General features: G+C 38.6%; 1 protein-coding gene across 4 annotated transcripts in view; it reads right to left on the bottom strand.

Moving 5' to 3' along the window:
• Positions 1-16,391, bottom strand: part of LOC104635932 (amine oxidase [flavin-containing] B) — a 72,958-nt gene that overhangs the window by 29,152 nt on the left and 27,415 nt on the right. For all 4 annotated transcript variants that reach the window (XM_075773755.1, XM_075773772.1, XM_075773747.1 and 1 more), the window contains exons 4-10: positions 8,003-8,107; positions 7,136-7,227; positions 4,634-4,775; positions 3,172-3,321; positions 2,371-2,530; positions 845-941; positions 11-64 (exon numbers count right to left, since the gene is read on the bottom strand). In XM_075773755.1, the coding sequence (XP_075629870.1) occupies positions 11-64; positions 845-941; positions 2,371-2,530; positions 3,172-3,321; positions 4,634-4,775; positions 7,136-7,227; positions 8,003-8,107 (800 nt within the window). The remainder of the gene's footprint in view (positions 1-10; positions 65-844; positions 942-2,370; positions 2,531-3,171; positions 3,322-4,633; positions 4,776-7,135; positions 7,228-8,002; positions 8,108-16,391) is intronic.

The following is a 16,391-nucleotide window of genomic DNA, read 5'->3' as shown; positions in this document are numbered from 1 at the left end:
TTGTACTCACCTTTCTTCTTTTGTGAGACTTGTCAGTCTTCTACACTTCCGAGCAAGAATGAAGCTGTAAAACAAGGAAGACCACAAACAATTTACTTCCATTATGTTACTACATTTCCTGCATTATTTAAAATACCAATACCTTATGATAAGATGCTTCTGATTCACAGTATTAGCTTGGGTCTCTATCCAAAATAGCCATTTCACCTCTCTGCATAACATTATACGCTATGCCCGCTGCTTGCAGGACTCACTGTGGAAGGAACCACTCTGAGATTCAGGTTAGAATATTTGCATGAGCTGTTTCCCAATGACCTTAATTTTATATCGCAGTGCGTGCAGGCTTGAAACAACACGAGGTGAAGCCTGGGATTGAACTGGAAATTATTGTTAAATCACTGGCTGTTTTGGGAAAAAAAAAAAAAAAAGAAGAAGAAGAAAATAAAATATAATTCTAGAAAACAAATTTTCATTTAAAGAACTGGAAGATTTGGAGGTGGCAAAATATTTGGAGAAAACTTTACATTTCTGCAATCACTCCCTTTTTTCTTCTCCTTCCTTTCCTCTTCCCCAATTTTGTATTTTGCCATACAAAAAGGCAAAAGATGACAGTGAGAAAAAGAGAAGAAAAACAGAATTTCATTTATTTAAATTAGCAATTAAATCGTAGGGAGAATTTTTTTTGAAAGTAAAGTTCATGGAACATAGTCATCACACACTGAGAAACTCAACCCTTTAACTATTTTAAAGTATTTCCCTTCAAAAGTAGCAGTTTTTCTGTTTTAATTGTTGCCTCTAAGGCAAAATAAAAAGGCATTAACTAGACATCTTCTTTGTCTCTTACCCTATTATAGCAGGAAAGCTGCCATCAGGCTTAGTATCATCAAGCGTTAAGCCAATTGCAGCATCTTCATCTTCAATGATCATGGTACCGCAATACCCTGATAAGCACAAAGTGGAAAAGAAGTTAGGATCCATGTATCAAAACATAGGAACAAGCTTCCAAGAAGTTGTGAACTACTCAGAAATTGACTGGAAAAAGCCCTAAACAACCTGATCTAAATTCACCCCGTTCTGAGCAAGGTATTGCACTAGATGACATCTAGAGGTCTCTCCCAATCTGTCATTCTCCGATTCTATGATTCTAATGTAGACAGATATGGAAACAGAGGAAAGAAGAAGAAAAAACCAAACAAGGATAGTGATCCCCATTAACTGACAAAGATTTGCGCATGGCTTCCTTGCAGTGTAGTGTTCCTTTGGCTCCAAGAAGTGCTAGATCTTCTCTACAGGAGAAAATTCAGATCTGAGATGTGCTGGCAATTAACAGTCCTTCTCAAATATCTTCAAAACAGAAAATCAATAAAGGAATCTCCTATTGTTGAGTTCATGATAGAAAAATAAATTATTCTGCAACCAAGTTAGCAAGGTAATTATTAATTGCACAGAAACAGATTGTTCTCAGACACTAAGATGTTTAAGTGCCTCCAGCACAATTGTTTCCATATATGATATTTATGTCAGGCATAGGACACATTTGTATATTGTTTTGAAAACACAATTGTTTTTAAAAGAAGAGTTTTAAGAAAATAAATTGTTCTTGAAAGAACAACAACAGTGTTAGCAAAGCACAGTATGCAAACTATGGGTTCTACCAGGAAATGGGAGTCACCTCTTGCCAATCCATCCCAAACCTAATAGCCAGAATATGCCAGGATCCAGAACTCTTAAAGTCATTCACAGAGATGAAGGGTGGATGACATTTGTAGACAAATACAGGTGTGGACTCTTTATAAACAGTGAAGAGAAATGGGTGCTATTACACTGCAGATTGTCTTAGATTCAGTAAGTTCTAAAAGAGATCTGAGGAATCACTATGGAACTACTCAGCATGTAAAGGGAGTGCAGGATGGCTAGCCCAGCTGGGGATGACCATGTGAAGACACCTTAAATTAATTCTGCCCAGTGCATCCAGAAGGCAGAGTTTTTGCAGGCTGATAACTGATAGGATAAAACCTCTCTCCATCACATATCACCCGTACATTTAGACTACCATACCAGTGAGAGAGACTCATCTCATATGCAGGTGACACTGAAGGAAAAGGAGAGGATGACAAAGAACAACCAAGCCAATAAGCAACAGACATGAGTTCTCCCTTCATGCCTACCTGCTCCTTTTTATTCTCCCATGACCATCTCTTCCCAACTGATCTCTCAAGTTTCCCAAACAGGGAAAGGCAAAAATGGCATAGAGGTGTAAAAAGTCTCCTTCTAAGGTCCAGCATCCTCTAAACACAAAGTCTACTCAATTACCATGTACCCTCTTCCCCCTCTGTGTCACTATTATTCCCTTCAATTAAAACATAATACCTTTCTTTCTCCAGAAAGTTTCCTTATAGTACACAATGCACTTGATGACTGAGCCCATGGGGATTCGGTTGATGAGCTGGTTTCTCATTGGCGGCAAGGGTGGGTTGAAATGAATCTTCAAACCAAGAGCAGGGGGAATGGCGCTGATTACATATTTGCCCTGGAAAAGAAATTATACATAAGCCAAATACATTCTCCACTACTTCATCCTAAGTATATTGCTCTAATAATCTTGGCAGACATCTGGGGAGGCTGCAGCATGTATCTTCTGAAGCAATTTTGGCATTTAGCATAAGAATTGCAAAACTGAACCCTCACAAAATCCTGGTTGTTAAACAACAAACAAGCATTATATAAACAGCCATCTGTTCCAATGATGGGCAGCTGCTCTTTCCTCAGTGCTTGAAAAAAAGCCAGTGGAAAGATTTTCTGTGTTACAAGAGTCCATCGGTCTCCCTTCCATCTGGACTCCTCTGTTACAACTTGGAAGCAAAGCCTGAAACATTTAAGTTCATTTTTGTGTTCACCTCACAACTATCCTTTAATTCAGAACATAACTGAATACTAGAAGAGATGCTAGTGAAGGAAGAGTTCAAATATACACTTTGCTTTTCGGGCATCATTTTAAGCTCTATCATTGCTATTACTCGGGGACAATGAGAAAGTGTGACTTTCTGTCATAGTCACTTTAATCCCTGCTACATTTTTTTACAAGATTTTGGAGAAGTGAAAAAGGAAAAGCTAAATGTTTTACAGCCATCCCAGCACTAACAGTTGTTTAAGTGTTAGAGGTTTCATTACCTCATATAATTCATGATCTAAGGTTTCCACTACGACACTTTCACCCGACTGGTCGATGCGGACGACTGGCTTCCTCAGCTTCACCCGGCCTCCCAGGCGCTCCATTATTTTCTCACTGATCTGGCCAGAGCCCCCAACAAACTTCCTCTCCTGAAACACAGAAAACAACAACTTGGCAAAGCAGAATCAGCAGAGTGATGCATGTGAAGCATGTACCATGACAAACATTTTGCTTGGCATTCAAAACAAATCCGTTGTTTTGTTGTTATCAAATCGGTTTAGGAAAGTTCAGCAGTATCACTTGGAAAACAAATTCATGTTCCTTTTTCTTTCAGTGAACTCCTCAAATGCTTCCCGTATTTGACCACCAGCCAAAACTAGAAGTACCAGTAACCTCATGAGAAAATCCCTTTTCATGTGGTCTCCACATGGATTCCACAGAGCTGTGTGAATCAGCAAGAATTCTGAAAAGTGCCTAAACTTTTAAACCTTTCTCTGAGTTCACTCTTATCCCTGCAGAGGTCTGTGTGTTAGAAGTAGGAACCCTGATCCTCATAATAAATAACAAGGTATAAGAAGTGACATAGCTCACACCAAAAATGTATCTTGCAGTATGTAATCTAAACTAACTTAAATTCAAATCACCTCTAACGTACCAGAATTCAAATATTTAATGCAATGTATATATGGTTAAATTATCTATAATTATTGCTTATCTATGCATATTTATGCATTTTAACATCTTTGAATGTATTCTTTGTAATTTTAGTTATTTACTTATGATTAAGTAATTTGCATTTCCAATATATAATTATTTCTAATATAATTAGTAAAATTTGCATTTCTCAAGAGGAAGACCATTAACAGAGTCTTTACTTTCTTGAAATGCAGAAGCAGCACTAATATACCAGATTTCAAACATTTCAGAGCAATACCATATTTAAGCAGGGGTGTTCATTTTCTTCGGACTGATTTTAAAATCTTAACAGTTTTAATCCTGGGAGCTATTGTCTTTAGGAACCCAGTTCTGGGCTACATTTTCAGTATTTGGAGCACTCTACATACTCGTGCAGCTAGCAGTGCCATCCCCATTCCATGCTTCTGAAGTAGTAAGGCTTGCTTCAGCCTCATGAGAGAAATAAGCATAAGTAATATTTTCTTCTTTTTTTTGAAGTGGAAAAGCAAAATATGTGATCTAACCAGAGCTCAAAAGGAAGCCAGAGTCAGGAACCGATAGAAATCTGCTGATCCCTGGGCCAATGCCTTCAGCACAGGAATAGCTTTCAACATGAGTCTTGCAAGATCCAGATTAATGTGTAAATGAATAGAACTAGTTATCAATGTGCTACTGGCTCAAAATCATAGATGTCTCAGTTGGCCCTCTGAACTAAAATAAACAAGCAAAAGAATGAAGTTAAAACAAGGCCTGTCACGAGCCGCAGAAGGTGATGGCTGACAGTACCTGCCCTCCATTGGTTGTTGAGAATATCCTCGTTGTCCCTCCACACTGCTTCACGTACCACAAAAACCAAAGGGCAGAGACCTCGTGGGGTTCAGAAGTGACATCCACATTCACAAAGAGAGTTGCGAAACTCTTGGCAGCACTGCAGCAAAGACAAGAAAGGGAGTTAATTTAAAAATGGAAGAAGGGTGACAATCTTGATTTTTAGTAGGGGAGAGACTGTCTTTGGCAACCTCTTCTTTCTTTCACTGAGGGTAATGGATTCCTTAATTTCAGTTGAAATAGGAAACAATAACAATTCCTTTTATGCAATATTTTTCAAGTAACCCTGCAAAAAAAGGTTAATCAAGCACTGCTGTATTCCAGCAAAATTATGTCTGGTGATCTGGTAGCCAGCGGTGATGCACACAGAAGTGGAAAAGTAGCCTGTGTCTGCTTTACGTCCTCCAGTTGATGATTTCATAACAGCTCTACTGGAAATTACTGTATAAACCTGTACAAGATTTTGGGGTGCAGTAAGACAGGGTTAATTAAGGCTCAGGGAAACATTATTCCTCCTGTTAGAAGGAAACACGTCCTCTGCCCTCCCTCTAAGGAGGATATTAAAGGGACATAGATAGGACCAAGAGTTGCTCAGTTTAACCGCATTGTGAATGGCAGGGACTGAGTTTCTATAGGTAATTCATATACCAGGCACCAAGAACTCAATAACTTCCAAAGCCAGTCTTTATACAGTGTTTGAACTTCAAGGAAAAAAAAAAAGTATATGTCAAACATACTTTTTCAACTCAGCTGTAGATCTACATAGAAAAAAGGCATCTTCTGTCCTTTCTAAAAATGCAAAATCCTGCTGAAGTAAAAAGCTGATCCATTTTATGAAATCCAGGTACATTCTGGCTTCATTCTTGACAGCCAAAAATAACACAGAAAATATTTATCAATTTTTGTCTCTATAAACACATACGTAAATATGATCAACTCTGAAAGACATTTTGTCTAATGGGAGAATTAGTATATGTATTTATTAATATTTTATAAGCAGAAGGATTAGATGGTGGTTAAATTCTCCTGGTTTCTGCTGTCTTCTCCCATTGTTTTTCAGCATTTCAGTTCCCCAGTTTCTCCTGGTGTTTTACCTAGGAAAGGCAGCATGATTTCAACCAAGAGCACTCAGGGTATTTTCAGCATGCAATTCTAGCCGAAAGCAAATCTGTACAGTCTGTTAGATGAGAGAAAATAGTAAAAGATTACCCTTCTGGATCATTACCTTCCAGGGTGGGAAGTTTCTACAGCATGTTACCTGAATCTTGAGCAAACTGGGCAAATCAAGCTGAGATGCACATATAAAATCTGAAAAGCATCTTGGAATTAAGGGAGGCTGACAGTTATGCCAATACTCAGGTAAAATGTCAAGTCTTATTCCATCAGAATTTGAAAAAATATCACTGCAGTCACGTGAGTATTGGATATTGAATGACTACCGATGCATGGCGTTTTGCTAACTTGTCTAGTTCCTTACCAAATCAGAGGTTCAGATGGCCAGCAGAACCACCAGCACACACTTCTGTTTGGTTTTACTGAACAGGGATGGTGGTGAAAATGAGAGAGAATTTCTTTATGCTTTTGTGCAATTGTCATTCTTGTAAAAGCAAAACAACCAGATTAAAAGGTTTTGGGCAAGAACCTGAAGTCCGTTATGAATGATCACATTGCTCTCTAGAGGCTGGCTGATGCTGTAAAAATGCCCTTGTCAATGACAGCGTCAGCTTGAGTGGGTGCTAGCAGGCTTCTGCACTATGCTCGTGCAGGCTCACGGCAGCGGCGTGTCAGATGCTTAGCAATTCTGAAGAGGTTGCTGTAGAAATCAATCTGCTTTACAGTGGGGCAGAATTAATGTGGGTTTTTTTTTTCCTTCAGTGTGAAGAAAACCAATCAAACTGTTGTTGAATGGCAAGTAAAGAAAAATTGCTTTGATGTATACATAAAAAAGGAAGCATTTTCAGTTTCCCTGGGTGGTATATAGTGCAGCAGTTAAACAATAGAATGATGGGTGTTAAAGTGATTTAGTGCTATTTCAAGACAAATGTTATTTTTATAGCACTTTGGTAAAATCAGCTGGTCCAGCACAGAATAAATGTGTGTTATTCCATCAAAAGTTTGATTCAAAAACCTGCTGTAGCCAGACCATTTTTCTTTTAAAGGTTAAACACACAGTAAAGAGAGGTAAAGTGCACATAACAGATGAAGGTACTACCCATCTCTTCAGAAGTAACCCTCTCAAAATACATTTTCCTTTTATCTTTGTTTTAGTCAAAAAATTTATGGAAATATAACAGAATGTACTGTGTGTGCTGACAGGTGTTGTGGTCCATTATTACAAGATTTTCTTACGCCATTTCTTTAAAAAGGTTGCATTCTAGTGGTAGTTATAAAGCAGTAATGTTTATTTGAAGCTCTAAGGTATATAAATATAAGCTATTACACTTCGTATTAGTTTCTTACTTTGTCCAGCAAATTTTATCTATGAAATCTTGCATAGTCATTTTGTCCCATTCTTCTGCGTGTGGAGCCTTCCACGGGGCTTCACTGGGAATCTAAGGAGACATCAAAGAGCATTCATCAGCAAATGAATGAGTGGCATAAGAAAGAGACAACAAACACAATATCACAAACAATCTCATCTTTACATGGTAATTCAGTCTGCAGATTCCTATCAGGTAATACAGTGAACTTATCAGAGGATGCTTTTAGGTTTTTTTGTTGTTTGTTTGCTTGTTTAAAGATTTTTTTTTATTTAGATTGAATAATAGACAATAAATTTAGAGTTAAGAACTTTGCCCAGGAAGCAAAGTACAGTGCTGGGGGATGTCTCTGAGTTACTCCATATCTCTCCCATTCATCTATGCAAGCAGCAGCAACCTCTTCTCAAAGTCTTGTAGTTCAGTCAATGATGGAAAACATACACTACTGGTAACAAACTAAACCAGACATGTTGAATTTGAGAGTGGAGAAGGGCATACATCTGAGATCTACAAACCTCTTTTAAAATATTACTCACCCAGCTGTCAGACAAAGTGCTAAAAATCACACACATAAACCCTAATGTTCATATATCCAGAAAAATGAAGGTATGACTGCAAAGAGCCTCAGCAGCATGGCCTTCAGAAGAGCTTGCCAGGATGCCACTTATACATATGCTGTTACCATCAGTGTGTACCAAAATGCATGGCATGATGCTGCTCTTGCCAGCACGAGGTTTATTCAAGCTAGACCAGCTTTGCCTGTCTGCATCCTAGTCCCATCTATAGTCTGCCCCTCATGGAGGCAAAGCTGACCTGAGATGGTCAGCTGCAACTCTTCATGCCATACCTCCTTTCCCATTTCATCCATGGTCCTCCACAGGTTGTTGTAGTCCAGGTAGGCCAACGGATTCCACATAGGAGGAAATGGACCTTTAAAGGGGTAAGACTTACCCTACAAGATGAAAAACAAACAAAACCATCATAAAAACTAAATATAACTGTAATCATGGCTTCTATGTGTGGGAAGCTGCACCAAATAGTTAAGTGTTCACTGGAAGAAAGCACAAATTTAATCAATTCACATAACAGCTTCTGACACATCATGTCTATGTGTGCACGCAGAACAAGAGGCAACAGGCACAAACTGAAACACAGAAGCTCCTTTGGAACATCAGGAAACACTTTTTCACTGTGAGGGTGCCAAGGCACAGGTTGCCCAGGGAGGTTGTGGAATCTCCGCCCTTGGAGACATTTAAAAGCCGCCTGGACATGGGCCTGGGCAACCGGCTCTAGGTGGCCCTGCTTGAGCAAGGGGAGTTGGACAAGATGACCTCCAGAGGTTCCTTCCAACACCTACCATTCTGTGGTCCTGCTATTCTGCATTGCAACTTAAGTGTGATATACAGTTGAATTAAGTCAGTTGTGTGCAGAACTGATACTGCCTTGTATCTTCAAAGCTTTATATTGGGCACTTCTGGGCAGCAAAACTAATACCCTGCAGTAGAGTCACTAAGATCAGACCCAAAAAGTGAGATGGAACAGCATTGCTCAGTTGAGACGAAAAATTGGCTATTTGTTACTGAAAAAGAGATACATATATTACATTTTTTCTCATAAATATTCATGAAAAGACTGAACTGTTAATTGTATTTAGTGTTAGGGTTTGTTTTTTGTTTTTTTTTTCCTTTCAAAATCAAGCAAAATCTGTGATGAGCTTTATTATACACTAAAATCACAGCTCAGAGACCTTCCTGGAAAAAAATGGTTTCAGCTAACCTAAAAATCCCCAGCCCTAAAGAAAAATGTAGCATTTACTAATAATGACTCATTCTTCCAATCTAACACGTCTGGCCATAAATTCCAGAGAGTGATAGTGTGGCCAATATGAATGTCCTAATGACATCATTATATATTTAATAGTTAGATTTTATATATCTATATCTCCACTACTAGATATTCAGAAGGTCTGGTTTAATTAATAGTGGAAGACAATAGGTAATTTGTAGAGCCATTTTATTTACATGGGATTTCCCTGGCTGACTATATGGATGGCAGCATAACAGCTTTAAAAATTCATAAAGAAATGCTTATTAGCATTATGTGATTACTCATTTTTTTCACACTATGCATTATGGACTCCATAAAATAGATAAACAATAAATGCCATATTGTGTGCCACAGCTGATTTTTCAAAACTTATACTAAATTATGTATTTAAGTGGGCACTGCATCAGCATGAATGTCAATTGGTAGAAGTAGAAACTTTTAATAGGTATTTGATGCAGTGCCACACCAATCCATCATTAAAAAAATATTTACACTGGCTTCAAAAGAAATATTACATCAAGATTTAATATTTAGAACCAGGTAACAACAACAACACTGTGTCTTGTTGAGAAGAAGTATCCAAAGACCACTTACACAAAGAAGTGTCAGGCTTTATATGATTTATTCTCTTTATTAATAATGTGAAAGAAGGGATAGAGAGCAAATTATTCAAATCCGCAGGTGTCTGCAAGCACCAGAAGAGACATTAAAAGGGCACAAAAGGATCCTGAAAGACTCAAAACTTGGTACAGAAATAACAAAATGAGATATAACCTTGAAAAACGCTGGCTAATAACTTTAAGGACTTCTAATTCAAAGGCAGAAATACTTAGAAAGCAATAAGGCCAAAAATCAAAGCTAAGGATAAGAATAAGAGAAAATCAGTTTATAAAAACCCCAACAGGTTAGAGAAAGTGAAGAAGAAATTTTTTTTTCACCTAGTCTTTGTACAGATGCAGGACTCTAATGGAATCCTTGTCAGAAACACCAAGGTCATGAAAGTTAGGAAGAAAGCAAAGTGTGGGAGGAAAGTTTTTAATTCTTTGGTACGTGGACATATGAAGAAGTAGCTGCAAAACAACAATTTTATTTGGCAGTGCTTTTGAGGAGAGATTACGGTTTGTAAAATGAAAACTTTCTAAAAATTGATATTTTCGCAATCAGAAGTTTTGTCATAGCCAGAGAAGATCTCCAGTCACGTCAGAAGCCAGAGGCACCAAGGCTGAAAACCTAGCATTTACAATTTAAGAATGGACATTAGAGCACATGTTCACAAATACTCCAGAAAATAGAGGGTTGGATTTTGGGGTTTTTTCATTCAGCATGGAAAAAAAGCACATTTCTGCAGCTCTTGTGCTCAACCATATGAAAACACATTAAATTGTAATCAGGAAAACATATCCTTGTAGATGGAGATGAACTCAATGAGTTTGCTCCATCAGAAGCATTTGGTCCTGACATGGACATTTGGCCCCTATTACGGAATCTCTTAACATGAAATTAATTCGAACTGAGGCACACCTCCATACTCTGCTACCAAAGGGCTATGAAAGAAGAGCAAAAGCTCTCAGACTGAGTACCTTCCTGTCCTAGTAACATCTGAACCATGTTGGTAATTATCTTTTAGCCTTTTGGGGCATATTAAAAGTCCATAATTAACTCCTATGGCAGCAAGAAGTCAGTTTTACTGTGCCTTCTTCTGAACATTGGAGCCACCCTTCACTAATGTAAACAACGTGTAGGTATTCCAAAGACAGAGCATAACAGTTTGGTTTTAAGTACGTAGCATTTCCCAGATTTAGATTTACGAAACATGTATATTGCTGTGCTCAAGAAAACCAGAACAGCATCAGAATGGCTTATTCCAATTATTGATTTTGTTCTGAGCTTCCTGCTCTGCCAGAGGCAATCCTAACTGAGTTATCCCCTCTGAGTTAACTCAAGTCTTATGAATTCCCTGTGGTGCTTCCTCATGAGTGCACGGCTAAGACACACAAAACATTATCTTTCTTTTAGCATTCTTCTATTTTGCTGCATTTGAACTGCTGAAACGGAAATCTTGGGTATGTCTCTTGTGCAGAAATCTGGGGTGACATGTCTCATAAAGCACAAGAACAAACTTCAACCTGGAAAAACAAAAGCAACCATCAAAGTTAAGGAGTCTCCTGTGAAAGTTACTTTCAAGAGCTCCTAAGACATTACCTAAGGCCCAATCTTTATTTTCTATACAGACAACACTCCAAGAGCTGTCAATCAGAATGTTATTTGAGAAGAGACTGCAAGACTAGCCTCTACACAGAAACAAAAATAGCAGCACGAAAGCAAGATTACACATAGCTCTGAATAGTTTCCAACAAACTGAAACATTTCAGCTCTACTTCTGATGAATTTGTGCTTTTGCAAATACAACAACTTTTTTGATATTTAGGCAAAATTTGCCTATTTCTATCATATTGCTGGGAATAGCATTCTCCATACCTCCTGGTGCTGTATAATCTCTAAAGAAAAACAAGACACAGATGAAAAATATGCCCCAAGATGCACAAAAGATTTTCTTTTCAAATATTTTTATACCTAACAGCTTACAAAGGCTGTTGCTGGAGTATGGGCTAAAACATACTGAAGGAGCTGAAACTATAGGGAAGAAACTCATGCAACCCAGCTGTCTCGGGAATTAACAAAGAAGGAAATGAGAAATCCAGTGTTTGTCACAAATATTACAATTCCCAAATTATTTTCTCATCCATCTGTTTCACGTCAACCAAGGTTTGGCTTAGTTACATTGGACCTATGTAATATAGTATAAAAGTAAACTTTCTGCGTATATCAGCTCTGTTTCAGATCAAATAGCTAACATGAGAAGTGGGTTATTATTGGGGGAAGAAGCACAGCATGGCAACTGAATATCAGCAGCCCCTTGAATATCAGCCCCAGCACTTGCAAGGGCACAGGGAGCAGATCCTACACACCTTCTCCTGTGAAGGTGAGAGTGAGTGCATGGTTAGCTGAGAAAGGACACGCTTTTCCAGGAAATACCATCAGTATCTCCATGCAGAGTGGGATCTCAGGAGAAAGTCTGCTTTTGCAGGCACAAGACAACTTCATGCTTCCCTAAACATTATGTACCCAGGTAGTGCCCAAGTGGGATGCAGTACTGTGAATTGAAGCCCCTGGTACCAATGATCCTTGCATTTTTTTATAGCACAGTATAAACATCTTATAAATATAGTCAGTTTTCATTGGAAGAAATGAGATAGTGTGGTGCATTCTCTGCATCACTGAATGAGCACAGATATTCCCTCAGCTAAATCGTCTAAACCTTGGAGTAACTGATGCTAACTTCACCAAGATGTCACTCTGCATGTTAATTCACAGTTACACAGGTTTATAGGCATGTAGTGCCCTCTGCTGATTCACAGCACTGGTACACCACACACACCTTGTTCTCTCAACTTAAAATCCTAGTAATGTCATTTATATAAAGCACATAAACAGTAAGATGCAAAGTTGTGAGAAGGAAAACAACAAACAGAAAAGCATCACTTCAGGCTGTAACTCTGTACCTGTCTCAGATACTCAGTTTCTCATCTGCTGCCCTGTAGAAGACTATCCTTTTGGTTTCATTTGTGGGGTGTGGTTTGTTTTGGTTTTTTTAATCCATAGCATCTAACAATATGTGTCTTTGGGACTAAGCCTCTTGTGTAATCATATTTCTCAGTAAAACATGGCAAGTAGCTGGACAAAGCTGAGAGAGTATACAGGCCTACTGAGAAAACTGTTAACAGTGTTGAGCTTCATTCAAGTTCCCTTCTTTGTTAAACTGTTCAGGAGCTCATACACTCAGCTGGCTGCTATACTGACAGATATCCTAAAGGTAAAAAGATATATAGGTTAGAAAATATAAATGCAGCACAAGAAAATCTGGATAAGTAACAGTCAAAGCTACAATATTAAAAAACACCAAAAAAACCCTCCAAATATCTTTCAATATCTAATTTGAGATCATCAGCTGTGGATGCCAGAGTGTTTTGTGAAATTTGGTCAGCAAAAGTAATACCATTTTAAGTGTAGCATAGCCAAACACATTGGCTTGAAACATGCTTCCTGAAAAGGAAAGGAGCTAATTGGGAACAATTTGTTTCTGACATGTTATAGAAATAAAGTCCATCTTCACTCTGCCACATCAGTCGTGCAACCCCTTGAATACTTGTCTTACCTGAAAAAAGGCAGAAGGAGAAAACACAACAACTCTAAAATGATTTACAAAGGGAAATTGAGGATCTGCTCTGAATTTAAAAGCAAATATAACTATTTTGTTCCAATCAGCTGAGAAAATAGTTAACTAAGCCTCCTTCCTATCAGAATGGGATTTTTTTTGTTTTCAGACACTAAAAAACACCTTTACAAAAACATTCAGGTGTCTCATGAAGCACAGATTTATAACGACTGTTTCTCAATACCCTTTGAAACTGGTCCTGCATATGGGTGTCAACACCTGAATTAAACCTGTCAATAAAGTGGATAAAATAAATAGAAAACTTTGCAGTATTTCTAGAATTAGTCTTTAAAAAACCTCCTTCCCCTCCCAAAAGCCTATAAATGGGCAAAAATAAATGAAAATAGGAGAAAAGAGGAGTTTCATTTGGGAGAAAGCCATCAAATGAGCTCTGCCCACAGATAACATAACCGAGCAGACAAGGCACACACACTCTCTCACAACTAGAACACTGTCTTTAAAGCAGAAGATAACGTTGGGCTGACTACTTTTGTTTCTGAGATACATCAGGTTATTAAATTTCTTACCTAAAAAAAAAGAAAAAAAGAAACCTTACATATAATTTTACAGATGTGTGAAACCCAGTATGTTCAGCTAGCTGCTCTTGTATGAAATACACATTTCTGTAATTCTGTTTTTCTGTAGACCTCAATCAACATCTCAAGGGAAACAAAAATCATTTCTTACAATCAGATGCAAATGAAGCTTTTCTCCCAGCAGCCTGAATTAAATAAGCTAGGTAGGAGCACAGCTCCTTTTCCTTATCTCCTAGGGAACAGACCCTGGGGTCTGGGAGAGCTAAGACTGAGGAAGTTTCTTTCCATTTGGATTTAATTAAGAAATGCATACTTTATTTTTACTTCATTTTTCTTACTACTTTCATCCTCATGCTACTATTAGGTCACAGCTGCCAGTCTTCCAGTCAATCTTCTCAATCAATAAACATCCCTCGCAAGACCATGCTTTACAGTCCCCTTTAACAGACATCACTTTGCAGATTTGCTGTACATAATCTTACTTCTTTTAGGCTGTTGTAATACAAATATGATCCATCTTTTAATTAAAAAGGCCTAATTATGAACTACTTTATTGCAATTACTGCCACGTGGCTGGCACAAAAAGGGAAGATGCCCCATTATTTATATGACAGGTCCAATAGGACAGACCGAAATAAGACCGGCCTTTCTATACTCCTGCCAATGACTGCTCTTAATTCACAGCATGGAGAATATACCTTGTGGGAGTCTGCAAGATGCTTTCATCAACCTCAGCCTATTCAATCCTCAGACTTGCTTTTGAGGTTACCAGCAAGTGTGATTAATGACATGGCGTCTTGTGACAAGAATGCCTGCATCCTCATATCTAGTAAAGAGTTAAAATAACATAAATCTGCATTCCAGTAATGACATGTGAAACTACCAAAGCCCTGTAGTAATTTAAGCATCGGTGAATTTACTTGGCTTCCTTTTCAAGACACCAGATGCCCATCTTCTTAAAGATTCAGATGTATTGTTCTCAGCTCCCCACGTTCTTGCTTACAAAGTGTCAGCAAAAAGGGGATAAAAACCAAAAGATGTGATGCCATTTTGCCTCACTTAAATTGATGGCAACTGAGAGTCTCACAGACTTTTCATTCTCTGACTGCACTCTAATTAAGATATACAAAGAAAAATGAAAGCACTTTTATCTAGTCATTCAAAAATCCATTTAAGCTGTTACACTATATACGACAGACTATGCCAGGAGATACTGCCCTTAGATTTGCAGAGAAGCAGGTCAAAAGCTTAAATAAATCATATTGCTTAGCTTCAGTGCATATATCACTGATATCACAGAAGACAGACCACTAAATTCTATAACTTTAGATACAGCAGTCACTTTTCCAGCTGCTAATTAAATCCCAATACAACAGCACCATCACATTTTTTATTCATGAACAAGACCACAGCAAATTGCATTTTAATAAGCACAATAGTGCTGAAAATGAATGACACCCAAGAGGGCTGTAAAATTTTTTTCTGCAGATCTATTGTAGATTAGTATGTAACCCACTAACATTAGTGCAGGTTTGTGGTCCTAGTTAAAAGTATTGCATGTGTAAGACTAAATACTCACCTTCGGTCATGTGCTGTGGACTGGGTTCACCTTAGCATTTTCCTCAGAGATGCCGATTGTATATTTGATATTTCAACGAGCAGGGCTCATTGAAAGAGCTTTAAACTATATTTGAAAGGGGAAAGGGATAAAACCAGGCTCATTAGAGATAAGCCTGGGGGTGGCATGCCAATGTTCCAGAGATGGTGTGCTAGCAAGGTCCTTCGGTCTGCCATCTCAATGGAGATAGGGGATGGAGAGCCATGCGACAGCAAAGACGCAAAGGTTATTCACGTGTTAGAAACCATGGAAGTGCCTGAGAACGGTCATGTAGGAATTAGGGCTTCTCCCCCCAAAAAGGTGATGGGATCAACAGCCCAACTGCAGTGCATCTACACCAATGCACGTAGCATGGGCAACAAACAGGAGCAGCTGGAAGTCATTGTGCAGCAGGAAAACTATGATATAGTGGCAATCTCAGATACACAGTGGGATGACTCACACAACTGGAGCGCTGCAGTGGATGGCTAAAAACTCTTCACAAGAGATAGGCAAGGAAGGAGAGGCAGTGGGGTAGCCCTGTATGTTAGGGAGTGTTTTGACTGTCTAGAGCTTGATGATGGTGATGATAAGTTTGAGTCTTTATGCATAGGAATCAGGAGGTAGGCAAACAAGGCAGAGATCATCATGGGAGTCTGTTATAGGCCATCCAACCAGGATGAAGAGGCAGACAAAATATTCTACAAGCAGCTGGGAGAAGTCTCACAATTGCTAGACCTTGTTCTCATGGGGGACTTCAACTTACCAGATGTCTGCTGGAAATAGAGCAGAGAGGAAACCATCTAGGAGGTTCCTGGAGCATGTGGAAGATAACTTCCTGACACAGCTGGTGAGTGAGACAACTAGGGAAGGTGCCCCATGGGACCTCTTGTTTGTGAGCAGAGAAGGACTTGTGGGTAATGTGACGGTTGGAGGCTGTCTTGGGCACAGCAATTATGAAATGATAGAGTTTTTGATTCTCAGAGAAGTAAGGACGGGG

Source organism: Balearica regulorum, chromosome 1, assembly GCF_011004875.1.
Source record: "Balearica regulorum gibbericeps isolate bBalReg1 chromosome 1, bBalReg1.pri, whole genome shotgun sequence".
NCBI lineage: Eukaryota > Metazoa > Chordata > Aves > Gruiformes > Gruidae > Balearica > Balearica regulorum.
Note: the sequence above shows the minus strand (reverse complement) of the source record. Positions and strands in the feature narration are given on the sequence as shown.